Below are 12,850 nucleotides of genomic sequence, written 5' to 3' on the forward strand. Positions count from 1 at the left end.
CCCTCCCCCCTCTTCTCCTTTTTTCCCTCTCTTTAAAGAAAGTGGGAGGAGGAAGAGAGAGGTGGCAGAACTCCAAAAGTTTTGAAGTTTGTCTCATCCCAGCCTTGAACTCTGCACCACATCTCCTCTGGTTCGAGACCGAGAGGGTTTCTGTCTCTTTCAGTCTCAACCACTTCCTCCCTTCACTCCGGACCCCTGATTCTGCACGTCTCCTATCAGTGACCTTATCGCAGCTTTGCTCAGCCGCCTTCCTCTGGGAGGTGCTGGAAAAGCCAGCAGGGGGAATTTGTCAGGAGGATAATGCCCAAAAGTCCAGTTGTTTTACATAACTGACAATATATCTTTTTTTGTTCAAAAACAAATACAGTGGAGTACGGCTACTTCAGCTCAGGGTAAGTTGTAAATCCGTGTTGTTTTCATGGCAGTTAATCTTGCAGAAAGAGGTTTCTGCTTCTGTTTTACCGGTGCATGCTTTCTCAATGTTTGAGTTCTTTCACGATTGACCTTGATTGCCCTGTATGTTGGTTATAAATAGTGCATTGACCAAAACACAGCTTCTAGTCACAACCAGTGCATTTATAATGAGTGTCATAATGGCAGGGTTGCACAGAGTTTTGGTCTTTCAGGTCATAAATATCAGACAGCATGCATTTAGCAGCATGGCTGAAACCCGTATTTAAGGGGTGAAAGTGTTGTGAGGCCAAAAGGTGAGCCACACTGAGGGTGAAAGCGGAGACCTCAGCAATGTCACGTACGATACATATCTGAGTGTGAATGCTGTTTGACATTCCTCCATTGTGCAAAGTTTGATTTACTGCACAGGTGTTGAATAATTGTGGTGAGAGAAATGTTTTTTTTTTCTTTTTCTGGCATTTTGGCAAGTTCAAGGCTATGATCCCAGATCAGTGTTGGACTTGTGATCCTGTACGGAGCTGCATTGATCAAGTTACCTTCTGAGTTAGAATGCATATTTTTTGTAATTAATACCTCACGTAATGCAAAAGATATTGAAGGCCCGCTGATACACATGCTATATGTGAAGTCCACAGATAAGAATCGGTCATCTCTCAATGGCTCATTTTTGTGCACGTTATTATTTTTCCAGGATTGATCTTGTTAGTCATTCAGTGACATCTAAATAGAGAATCTGTTGGTAATTCCCATCAGAATGTTTCGCACATCTCCACACCCACATGCAGGCTCCAAAGAGGAGCAGTTGGTCGAGTAGATGTTTCCACAGCAGCAGCAGCCTCAAACCACACCCGCTCTGAAACAAGCGCCGGAGTGGAAAAGTGTGAAGAGAGCGTTTTTCCACTCTACTGGCCAGAAGGACCAAGAGAGCCAGGAAGGCTTTTGGCTTGAGGGAGGAGAGAGGGGGTGAGGGGTGGTGGGTGGGGGGGGGGTGATGCTGGGCTGCATTTCAATGAACCAGGTGTGAGGTGTCCATCTCCTCCCTCAAGACTGTCCAAGTACAGACTGAGGAATGTCTTCATTTTGTGTGCGTTGGATTTGATGTGCAAATGAAGTTATTTTATTCTTCCAAGTCACAACATAATCCAATTATATTGGTAGTAATTCTCATTAGCGCCTACTTTCACATAGTTTTACGTTTGCACTTAATCCCATTGCTATGACACGGAGACGGAGAATTTGGTCGTTGTTCAAAAGTGATATGACAGTTTTGGCGGGCTCTCACTTCAAGTGTTTGACATATTTTAACGTAATTTACTGCCAGCCCTTACGACGATGAACAGATCCCACTGGAAGCTTGCTGGCAGACCTGCAACAATGGATTTTTCGATATACTGTATAAATCAGCATTAGTTTGGTTTATGACTACTGCACTCCATCCAGCTTTTGGTCTTTTTCATCATGATGCAGCACAGATGTCTGGAATGTTGAAACATTTTCAGCAAGGTCTCAAACTCAAACAGCCATCTGTAATTGCAAGGGATGTAAATGTGAAGATATCCACAGTGCTTTGCGTTGCTTACAGAAAGAGCACCATTTTTTGTGTGTCAATTTTGACCTTTTGTTGCGGTCAAGGATTTAGAGCTAAAAAGTTAATCACGTGACAATGAACTTGCCCGACTAATCCCTCAGCTGTGAACAATAAATATTCAGTCTTTGCTTCAAGCTTCGCTCTACTCCGAACACCCGCAAAGTGCACAAGTGTCACGTTTAGCGCTTGAACTCAGCTTGCAGGAGTTTGCCCGCAATGCTTGAAAACACATCTGTGCTCTGTGTCAGACGGACTAATACACACCAGCCGTGTGGAACTGCCCTCCCTTCCTGCTCCCCTCCCACCTCTGTTTTAACTTTCATTGATCCTCCTCTCATCTGTGCCACACATGTCCCGTTGCATCCTTCTGGTTGAGTCCACGAATCACACACTCTGTATGTGCGAGTGATATTTTCTCTCATGATGCCAGTGAGCGGCAGTGTGGAGTTGCCTCAAACTCAGCAGCAGCATAGCAGTGAAGACATGACTCACAACCCTCTGACTTATTTTACTGAACCTGTAGCTTCAAGTTTGTGAACGTTCTGCAAACAGATGTCGTGCATAGAAAATAAAACAGGTCCAGAGAATTGGGTTGTGCTGATTGGCAACAATACATGTTGTTGAAAGCAAAATTACTATGCACAAGGTTTCAGTCTGAGGAGCTGCTAAAGTTGAGCCAGTTTGAGACTACATGACCATTTAAGCCCAGCGACCATTAAAGTTTCTCATGAGATGCATACCATCATCTTAACATTGATGACACAATACGGATAATCACCAGCATCTACGAATGGGAGAAATCATAATTAACATCTTTTTTGATAGAGTTTCTGCTATACTCGCTGGTTGCTCAATGAAACGCAGCTTTGCCACTGTGGCCGGATTGCCACTCGTGTCACATGCAACTTTTCTTTGTGTTACAAAATATTAATTTGGGAAAATGTAACAGCCAAAACATTGAATGCACTAGATACACTAGCTCTAGTAAAAGCAGTGAGCGATGCTTTTAATCTTCAATCTACCAACATAATAAAAAACATAGGAACTATACCACTGGGGTCCCTGTGGACCCCAAGAAAAAACCACCGTAAGAAATCATCGCGAAAAGGCTAGTTTATATATTCTCAAAACATTATTTGTTACATGTTTTATGTACTCTAAATAAGAAGAAACACATTATTATTATTATTTTAGGAATGCTATAGTAATTTGCATATTATGTAAAATAAAAATAGATAAAATAAGTGACCCTGCTGATGGGTTGGTAAGGTGAACAGTACACATTCAGATCTACAGGTTTAATTCAGGGTAATGTGTTATGGTTTGATCTCCACAGCCTCCAGAGAGCATGATCTGTCTGTGACCATGACCCATCCTAGAAGGTCTGCTTGGTGTAGCTGGTGTGACATGCAGTTATTGATGCTGATGGAATTTTGTGCGGCGCTGCATTCTGAGCTTTGTGAGTGTGTTTATGCATGTGCATGTTTATGTGTGCGTGTGTGGTCTTTGCTGTAAATGAGTGTGTGAGGTCCAGCTGCAACCGTGCTCCAGAGCGCCCATGGGCACATTGCGGCGTCTATCGCACTCTGCAAATGCAAACTGACGGTGTTAACGATAAATAATACCGATGTTCTGTTTTAGACAGCGTACGGGGCAGCGTGTAGAGCATAAATGGCTCCCCACTCAAACGCTGAGCTCTCTGTGAAGCCTGCCACTTCATGGTGGTTACTGGATTACACATGAAGATTATTAATTGAAGACTCAGCATATGCCAGAGGTGCATACAAATGGGCCTCAGAAGGACAAAAAGCCCACAAGTTACTAACAGATCATAACTCCCCATGCTCGTATGTTTAGACCATCACAATGTTACCCATATATGGCCGTCTCTGCTTTGCTTACAGGACCAGGCATGCACCATGAGAGATGCTGGCTACTATACATCTTTAGCTTGTGTGTAAGATTTGAAAATGTCATACTTTGGCGGGTTAAAGATGGATTAAAGATGCTCATTAGTACACTGGGGGTTTAATTTGGCAGTGATGGCCATTTTGAAACTGTGAGTTTATACAGTATGCGGCGCAGGCAGTGTGGGAGTGAGTAAGTGAGTAAGTGTAAAAGTGACTCATGTTTTTCCGTCAGAGGAAGAGCTTCACAATTGAGTTATTGAGTTCCCTGTGATGTCAATAGCATGTTAGGTGCAAAGGATTTGGGCTGAGACCTAATGATCATCTTGGGATGCTGGCAGGGATAGAGATTTATAACTGAGATACATAATGGGACATTAAGTTACCTTGCAAATGTTAACACACACAAGCTACCCAGCAGCCAAACGGCTGACAGACAGAGCTGGTGAACATAAAGCATTTGGCCGCTAAAGAGACAGATGTTTCCCTCGCGGAGGTGGTGGAGACCACAAGGTTGCCATAAACAAATATTATGAGACCAAAATGAAGGAAAGGGTGTATTCGTGTCTGTTGAATGTGTCACCAGGCACATGTTTGTCAACACGTTTAACCTTTCAACTTAAGAGTTCTTTCCTCGAGTTTCAGTAAAAAATATATACACATATAATAATTATGTGTAATTATTTTCTTAATTAAGCAAGTTGATTTGTCCTTCATCTGGATAGTGATGGCGTTGCGGGAGAGACTTTTCTTTCTCACTGACAGTGTGAAATTAGTTCAAAGGAGAATTTAAAAAAAATCGTTCTACTTGGTTGAAATGTATTGTGCTTTACGTGTTTATTTTATAATGCAAAGATCACAGAAATTGTTTATGTGCAATAAACTATAAACTAAATATATGAAACTACCCCAACCTCCTGAAAGCGCATTATGTGGTGGTATATAATGTGTCAAAAAGACGTGTCGAAAGCCAACTAGTTCACACATCCACGTGAACATGCAGCGCTCAGAGTGATGGAGCTTAAATGGTGAGAAAGAGGAGGTGGGTGGGTCAAATATTACAGGACTCTCAACCAGCAGACCCGTAGTGTAGCTACTTTAGTGACTTATTTTGAGCCCAACCAGGATGTTTTTTCCTAAACCTAAAGTGGTTTTGTGGCCTAAACATAACGTGAAATTATTTCAGTAGTGGCAGCGCGTCGTGTGAACATGTTGCGTGTCACCACTGAGGTCATGCGCTCTGAAGAGGGTCGTGGTCACATCATTCCACAGCTGGCAAACACTGATACTTTGTGTAACACATTTCTGTAGCAGTAGCTTTCTAGTTACTGGACTCTATTCAATCTAATGGCCGACATTCCTAAAGTTGTTTTAGGTCTGTGCATTTTTGACGGGCCTGTCTGAAGAGCCAGTACAAATGTTACTAACCCTCACCTTTAAAGTGAGGTCTGCATAAACTGACTCCAACCAGCTCAATGCCTGCAGTGTTGCATTCAATATGACAGCCATGTGTTTATAATTCATTATTGCTGCTTTGACTCAAACATAGCTGACCCAGGTTTTCCTATCCTCGTGAAAAAGTCTCTTTTATTCCACAGCTAAATATATAATAATTTAATTCAAATAGGATTGATGTGCACATTTAGTACGATCAGAGAGGGCTGCAGAATCCACTGTGGACAGGAACATTTTCCACAACTGAGACTTAATAATATGTGTTGTTGGTCAAGATGTAGAATCAGACTTCATCCATTGTACAAAAAAAGAATAAAAAGCAACAATCTTTGTGCAGCAATCTTTGTGCTTGCTAGAATGTGTTTTCTTGTATTTGTATTACTAAGAAAAATCATACTGTAAAGTTTTAATTTTGTCTTCTTTCAAGTTTACTTGTGCATAAAGACATTGGCCTACTTTTCCACAATATGTAAACCTCATAAGCCTCATGACTTAGTCATATTATATTATATAAGATCATGATAAAAGACAGATGAAAAGTGCTACTTTATTCTCGGAAATTGTCTTTTACACTGTTATACCTGCATGTTCCACTAGAGGGCATCAGTAGGTTTCAGTGTTGACACAGCTGTACCTCAGTTCCCATGACACCCTTCTCCATCAGCATAAATGCACTCATTTATTTCCAATAAAGTAGACATACAGTGAATCTCTAATTACCCAAATATCACAGTGCACTCAGCAGAGCTGCCATAATTGCTGCTCTGTTGTTGTGTGACCGCCAGCAGGCAAAGGCTTTAAAAGAGACTCCTCTGGGTCTCTACCTCCACTGAAAACTGCATTGGTCCATAGCACTGTGCCTAGGTCCGTTTCATTTTCAACGACCTTTTTGTTATGTTTTAAACTTTATATTCCTTTGTAAATGTCCTCGCTTCAGTGTGATTAAAACATAATTACTCTGGCTGCTCTTGGACCTGGACCCGTATTATCACCCCAGGGTGCTCTGAAATTGAATAGCTTACGTGTGTTTGTGTGCCCTCAGTTGTCCATCTTTTGAGAGGACCATTGTGAAATTTAAACCTACAGAGTGAGGAGGGAAATCCTTGATTCTCAACGCACTGTATAGTCGTTATGGTTCCTCTAACGCTTGGAAAGGGCTGGGGTTTGCCATGTAACTGTGACGGTTAACTGAAGCCACTGGATCCCAAACTGGGGTCCGGGTCCCCCTCAAGGGGGCACCAAAGATCACGTGGTGTGTGTGCCAGAATTTGTCTGCCTCGAGATTGTTAAGGTTTACACATGTCAATTAAATCATAATAGCACACAATGATTGATAATTTATACAAACATCTGTATATATTAAACTGTTAAGACACACGCCCCTGCTGTGAAACTGTATCTTTTATCCTCTTTATTTTATTAGTTGGAATATCCAGTCATTGCCAAGCATAATTCATTAGTAAAGCATTGAACATGACTCTCTCACTGCGTCTCCCTCACTGACAAACCAAAAGGTTAGGTCTGTGCTGCTGATTCCATCATTTTTGTTGTATTAAAACATAGCAGCATTTAATGTCAGAAAGAGACGTGCAACGTGTTGCTCACTCTCGGTAAAAAAAAGGAAAGCTTTTGCTATGTTGTTTGTTATATTCAGAGTGCAATAAAGTTTTATGTAGGATATCCCTCTCCCAAATCACTCAAAAAATACAAGCCGTACATGAAATAGAACATTTAAAGCACTTAAACCTGCAATTCGTACATGTGGCTCATATTGATATCATATTTGCTTGTGGTTCCACAGGTGTCCCCTTGGCTGTTTTGGTGAGAAAAGATGGGGAGGCATCGGTTGTTACCGCTCTGTGCCCTCCTGGGCGTCATGTTCGCAGGGCTTGTCCCGAACCTTGAGGCTCAGGAAGGTAAGTTGAACTTATTTCATCTGCGGTCAACGCAAGGTGTGCTAATTATGCCGATGAGCATTCATCTTTTCCAGGTTTCAGCAATGTTCACGGGGACATGATCTACAGCTGCACCTGTTCATATATTGCAATAAAAAAGAATTCCGGAGATAAACAAAACATATTCATGTGGCAATATTTAACTTTGACTATTTTTTTCACGTATTAATTATTGTTGTTATTTATTTAGATCGGAATTCCAAATTTGCCCAATATTGTACAAGAAAAATGGAATTGAGGCCTCAGGAGTTTTAGACCACCAAGTCCAGTCAGATGCTTTTAATAAACCAAGCAGGATGATGCTGTCAAATTTTGCATTTTAGTGACATTGTGCTTTAGTGTTAAGCACAAAACAATATTTTGGTACTAAACACTGAGCATCTTGTTACTGGTCTTCACTTTTGTACTCCGAATACTTTCTTTCAAAAATTGTGCACAAGGGTTAGATGCTGATTTATACTTTCTGGTGGATTCATTTTGGAGTATGGGCGAAGAGAACTGTGAACATGTCAGACGATTTCTGTAGAGTTTGATTCAGTCACTTCACCAGGCTGGAGGGGACAGGTTTAAATTTGCCCTGGTGCAGTACAGTAATGAGCCTCAAACTGAGCTCCATCGTAACAGCTTCCCAACAACACAGGGAGTCCTGGAACACATCAAGGCTGTGCCCTACCGTGGCGGGGGCACCGGCCGGGGCCTGGATTTCCTGATTTGTATAAACTTGAGCACTGTTTCGGGCCGCCACGCTGTTGGCCCGGGCGGTGGTGGTGCTAACCGATGGAAGGTCCTAGGACAACGTGACCGAGCCAGCTCAGGTGCTGTGGCTGGCAGAGGTGGAGGTGTTCGCGGTTGGAGTTCAGGATGCGGTTCACTCGGAGCTCAGGGAGATGGCTAGCAAGTCCCATGACATTCATGTGTTCAGTGTAGAATCTTTTTTGACTTTGAGGGATATAATCCAAGATTTAGTAGTGGGGCTTTGTGATGCAATTACCTGGTCAGGGGGTCGTCCTGTAGCAAACGAGTCCCCTGTGGCTGGTGGAGAAACAGGTAATGAAATGGGACCAGTGTCACTACCATTACTAATGTGTCTATTTGTGCAGGATGAAGCTGCTCCCTTTGTGGCCGTGACTGGATTTGATTATTAACACAATCAAGTATTTTTTTAACCACAATAACCTTTCACTATTCATCTACAAAATTAACCTCACTTTGTTTTGTCTTACCACACTTAATACTCCCTTGATGCTTTCAAAATCACAATAAGATCTGCATGTGAAAGACATCCACAAAATATTTTAGTTCAGGGTACAAAGCCAGGACAAAAACAATGAGTACAGATTTAGAAAAAGCTATTCATGTGATTAAAACATTCTGTCCCAGGGATTTGAATTCTGTGTTTGCAAACATCAATAACCTTAGTCAGAATTTGAGACACCATTTTTTCTGTTTGTTTTAGACACATCAGTAAATGAGATGACTCAATACAGACAGCAACAAAATAACATTGTAAAATCAAAATATTGACACTTCAGCCTGACATTTGTTCAGAAAACCTTTGGAGAAGAAAAAGGACTCAATGATGCCGTAACCTTGAAAACATCCCATCTCAAAATCAATGTGCTAACCAATAGCTAACCATGCACCACTGCTTATGTGTCTTGCATTTTTATGTTTGTTTTATCAGTCACAATGTCTCTGTGTTATTTATGTGCAATATTCTGTATTTAAAACAGAGATGAACCTGCTCGGACTCATCCTTGACCTGCAGAAGTACTTTGAGAATATTTGTATATGTTAATGTCCAGAAATGCTATATAATAAATTCTAATAAGTTACTGGACGTCACTGGAAAGAGATAATGCATGAAACTACAAACATTAAATGTAAAATGTCTAAAGACAATATTACCTTTGCCAGCATACAATATTGAAATTAAGTGAAAACATATTTATATATGCAATGTATACATTTCTATACATTTTAAAAGAAAATATACATGTAATATATTCTCAAGTACTGTAAGCTTGCAAGCCCCAAGGATCTGCCTCAGGGTCATGACTGGTCACGTTATCTGAGGTCCGTAACAAGAGTCTGCATGGGATGGCTGAACTCAATGGAGCTTATAAAGGCACACACGACACAAATTTAACAATGTTTTTCATTTGACTTGCAATTGTTATCATAGTGTGGTCTCATGATGGAGTACCTTTGGTTTTAAATTAATTGTATTTTGACATTTCATAATATTATATCATTTTTAATTATTACTATTGTTGATTGCATAAAACCGTGTAGTCATCATTTTATTAATTATACCAATTAAACAATTCGTTTTTACACATTTGAAACATTTTCCAACGTCATCCCTCTTATCATTTTTTTCCTAAACTGCCCCCAATGTTCGAGAACATTAGTTTGGATCGAATTTTTTAATGTTTGGCCTAATTAAGCTGCTATTATTGACCACACAAGATATGGAGAATCAACTACATTAATATTCTATCAATAGTTAGTATTGATAATGACTATCATTCATATTGACAAACGTCATCATCAGTAATCCTTATGTTTCCTTATGTTACAAGGATAGAAACCACCCTACAGTTTTGACTAAAGATTTCTAAACTACATTTAGGGCAAAATAAAATAAACAAATTACATGACTTTTATAAAATCTCCTTGGTTCAGCCTACATGCAGCATGATGTGTTTTGATTTATTTGTTCACTTTCAATGTAACTTGACACATGCAATGATATGCAAGCACAAGTTCTTTGATGGGATTCTTTGTTTCTATCTCACCATGTTAACGCTTTCACAAGTTCCATTTTGTTTTGTTTTCTCTCTCTCTCTCTCTCTCTCTCTCTCTCTCTCTCTCTCTCTCTCCTTAAAGCACAAGAATCAGCTGACCTAGTACTCTTAATTGATGGATCACAGAACATTGGAGCAGCAAACTTCCCCTTTGTGCGTGATTTGGCTTTGAGAATCATTGAGCCCCTTGATGTGGGCAGAGACACTGTTCGGGTGGCCTTGGCCATGTACAACGGCAGTCCACAGATAAAGTTCACTCTAAGTAGCTTTACCAGCAAGTCGTCAGTCCTGGAAGCGGTGAAGGGCCTTACCTACTCAGGGGGTGACGAATCTAATCTGGGGCTCGCCTTGGAGGAAGTGGCCGAGAGCCTGTTAAGCCAAACATCTGGGGGCAGGGCAGATGAGGGTGTGCCCCAGATGTTGGTGGTTGTCAGTGCTGGTCCATCCACTGATGATACTGGTGTCGGTGACCGGGCTCTTAAGAGGGCCGGCGTTATCACATTCGGCGTGACGATTGGTGACACTGCCACTGCTGATCTGGAAGCAGTTGCTACAGATAAAAGTTTTGTCCTGTCGGCCCCAAATTTCAGAGCAGTGCCGAGCATGGGTGACCAGCTGCTCCCATACATTAACGGGGTGGTCCAGCGCACCATTATAGTTCAGACTGAGTTCACAGAAGGTATGTACCATCTCTGTACAGGTTGGCACGACATTGTGGGGACTTAATAAAGAAATTCATAGCTCTAAGGAGCTCATATTACATTTAGTGTGCAAGGTAAGATATGCTTGAAATTGCTGTATTCTCAGTCATATTAAGATATTTTGAAAGAGGTGGTAATGATACATTAAAAGTGAAAAATTAGTGTAATTGTTCAGCTGCAAATATATGGATCCACAAAGTACCATGAATCCCTTTTGCAAAGAGACCCAAGTTAATAATCTGAAAAGCGGCATACAATTTTAGAATATATCATACTATATCATATCCCCCACATGCCCTTGATAGAGCTTACAGTAAATAATTTAAGATGTGTGCACTTTACTTTGAATATATATTTTTTAAGTCAAACTTTGAGAAAAAGAAACAAAGATAGCAATACTTTTAAGTACAATGCCCACCTATATTAGCAATGTCAAATGTAATTACATTATATTTTACAAACTATATGAAAGACCAATACATAAATATCCACTGTCAGCAATTGATACGTCAGTTTATAAAGAGTCAAAGTAGAATCGTTAGCTGGCTTTGGTTGCCTTTAGTACTAACATATTCATCATCATAACATCACATAAAATCAGCTTTTATCAGCATATTAATGCATGTTCTTTTCTTTCTAGTTTTGGCTGTTGGAAGACGAGACATCATCTTCCTAATTGACAGTACAATGGGTGCAACGATCATCAACTCTGTGCGCGAATTCATCAAGCGGTTTGTCGACATCATGCCAATTGGCCCTGACCAAGTTCAAGTGGGTGTGGCCCAATTCAGCAATATCCCTCGACTTGAGATGGATCTAAACTCCCATGGCTCCAAGGAGGAATTAATTTCTGCTCTGGGCTCTATCAAACCAAGACCTGGCCAGACAATCAACATTGGAGCTGCTTTGGACTTTGTGCGGACGAAAATGGTACGGCCTGAGAAGGGAAGTCGTATTCAACAGGGGGTACCCCAGGTTCTACTGTTGATGACCAGCAAAAGGTCCAGTGACAGTGTGGAGGAACCCGCTCTGGCCCTGCAGCGACTGGGTGTATTGACTCTAGCTGCAGGCTCCAAAAGTGCTGATGAGCAAGAGCTACGAAAGATTGCCTTTGCGGAAAGCGTTGCATTCTATATGAAGGACTTCCGCGTACTGCTTCGCAGCCCAAAGGCAATTGTTGATGCTCTCTCCACTCTCGCTGGGGTGGTGGTGACTGAGGTACCCACTGAGCCAGGTAATGCCTTGTCTTCTATGTACATTACATTTATTGTATTAATAATTTGAGTTATTATGCAATTAATTAAATAAATAAAGTGACGTTTTAGAGGAAAACCTTGAATCAATAAATGGAAAAACAACAAATGGACAGTCTTCCGAACAAGTGTGCTTCATGATAAAATTAAATCATGAAACACTACATGCTCTTTGTTGTGTGACAAACCCAACTCAACCCATGGGAAAGTTTGGACCGATATGTTGGATAACGCTTTCTACCACTATCAAACCACCAAAAAATGAAAAAAATAGGGTTTGATTGTGTCCCTTGAAACGGGACACAATAAATATAATTAATTGAAGTAACAGATCTGTTCATTTTGAAAGCTTGGTTTTGTAGGTGCGAAAACACTGCATACATAGAGAATACTCAGATACAGGATTGCAACTTTTAAAAGTTATTAAGGTGGCAAATATTTTTAGCTGAGCATGAGGTTAACAGATAAATGTTTTGGTTCACAGTACAAAAATAATCAGCCCAGTATGGCAGGTTGTGACATAGTTACAGAATACAATCTACTGGTTTTGTATAGATGGACACAAATTGTCCATTTCTTTTGTTTGGTTGACACACAAATTAAATGCTTACATGTGACTGTGAAACCATCAGAGCTAGTAAATTAGTATCAAAATAGCAAGAAAAAACACTTGTACTTAAGTTCTGTTTCACATGTTCAAGCCACAAGCTACAGGTGCTGACTCACAAGGTGCAAAGGCATTTATCAAAACTTCAGGCAGGGAATTT

At 40.7% G+C, this 12,850-nt stretch overlaps 1 protein-coding gene across 1 annotated transcript in view; it reads left to right on the top strand.

The window, feature by feature from the left end:
• The first annotated feature begins 10,354 nt into the window (after positions 1–10,354).
• The window catches only part of LOC137783211 (collagen alpha-3(VI) chain-like), a 124,534-nt gene continuing 122,038 nt past the window's right edge, over positions 10,355–12,850 (top strand). The window contains exons 1-2 of the mRNA XM_068573008.1: positions 10,355–10,808; positions 11,471–12,064. Of these exons, the coding sequence (XP_068429109.1) occupies positions 10,355–10,808; positions 11,471–12,064 (1,048 nt within the window). The remainder of the gene's footprint in view (positions 10,809–11,470; positions 12,065–12,850) is intronic.

Source organism: Clinocottus analis, unplaced genomic scaffold, assembly GCF_023055335.1.
Source record: "Clinocottus analis isolate CAN_PGR_092001 unplaced genomic scaffold, fCliAna1.0.p SCAF_12, whole genome shotgun sequence".
NCBI classification, from domain to species: domain Eukaryota; kingdom Metazoa; phylum Chordata; class Actinopteri; order Perciformes; family Cottidae; genus Clinocottus; species Clinocottus analis.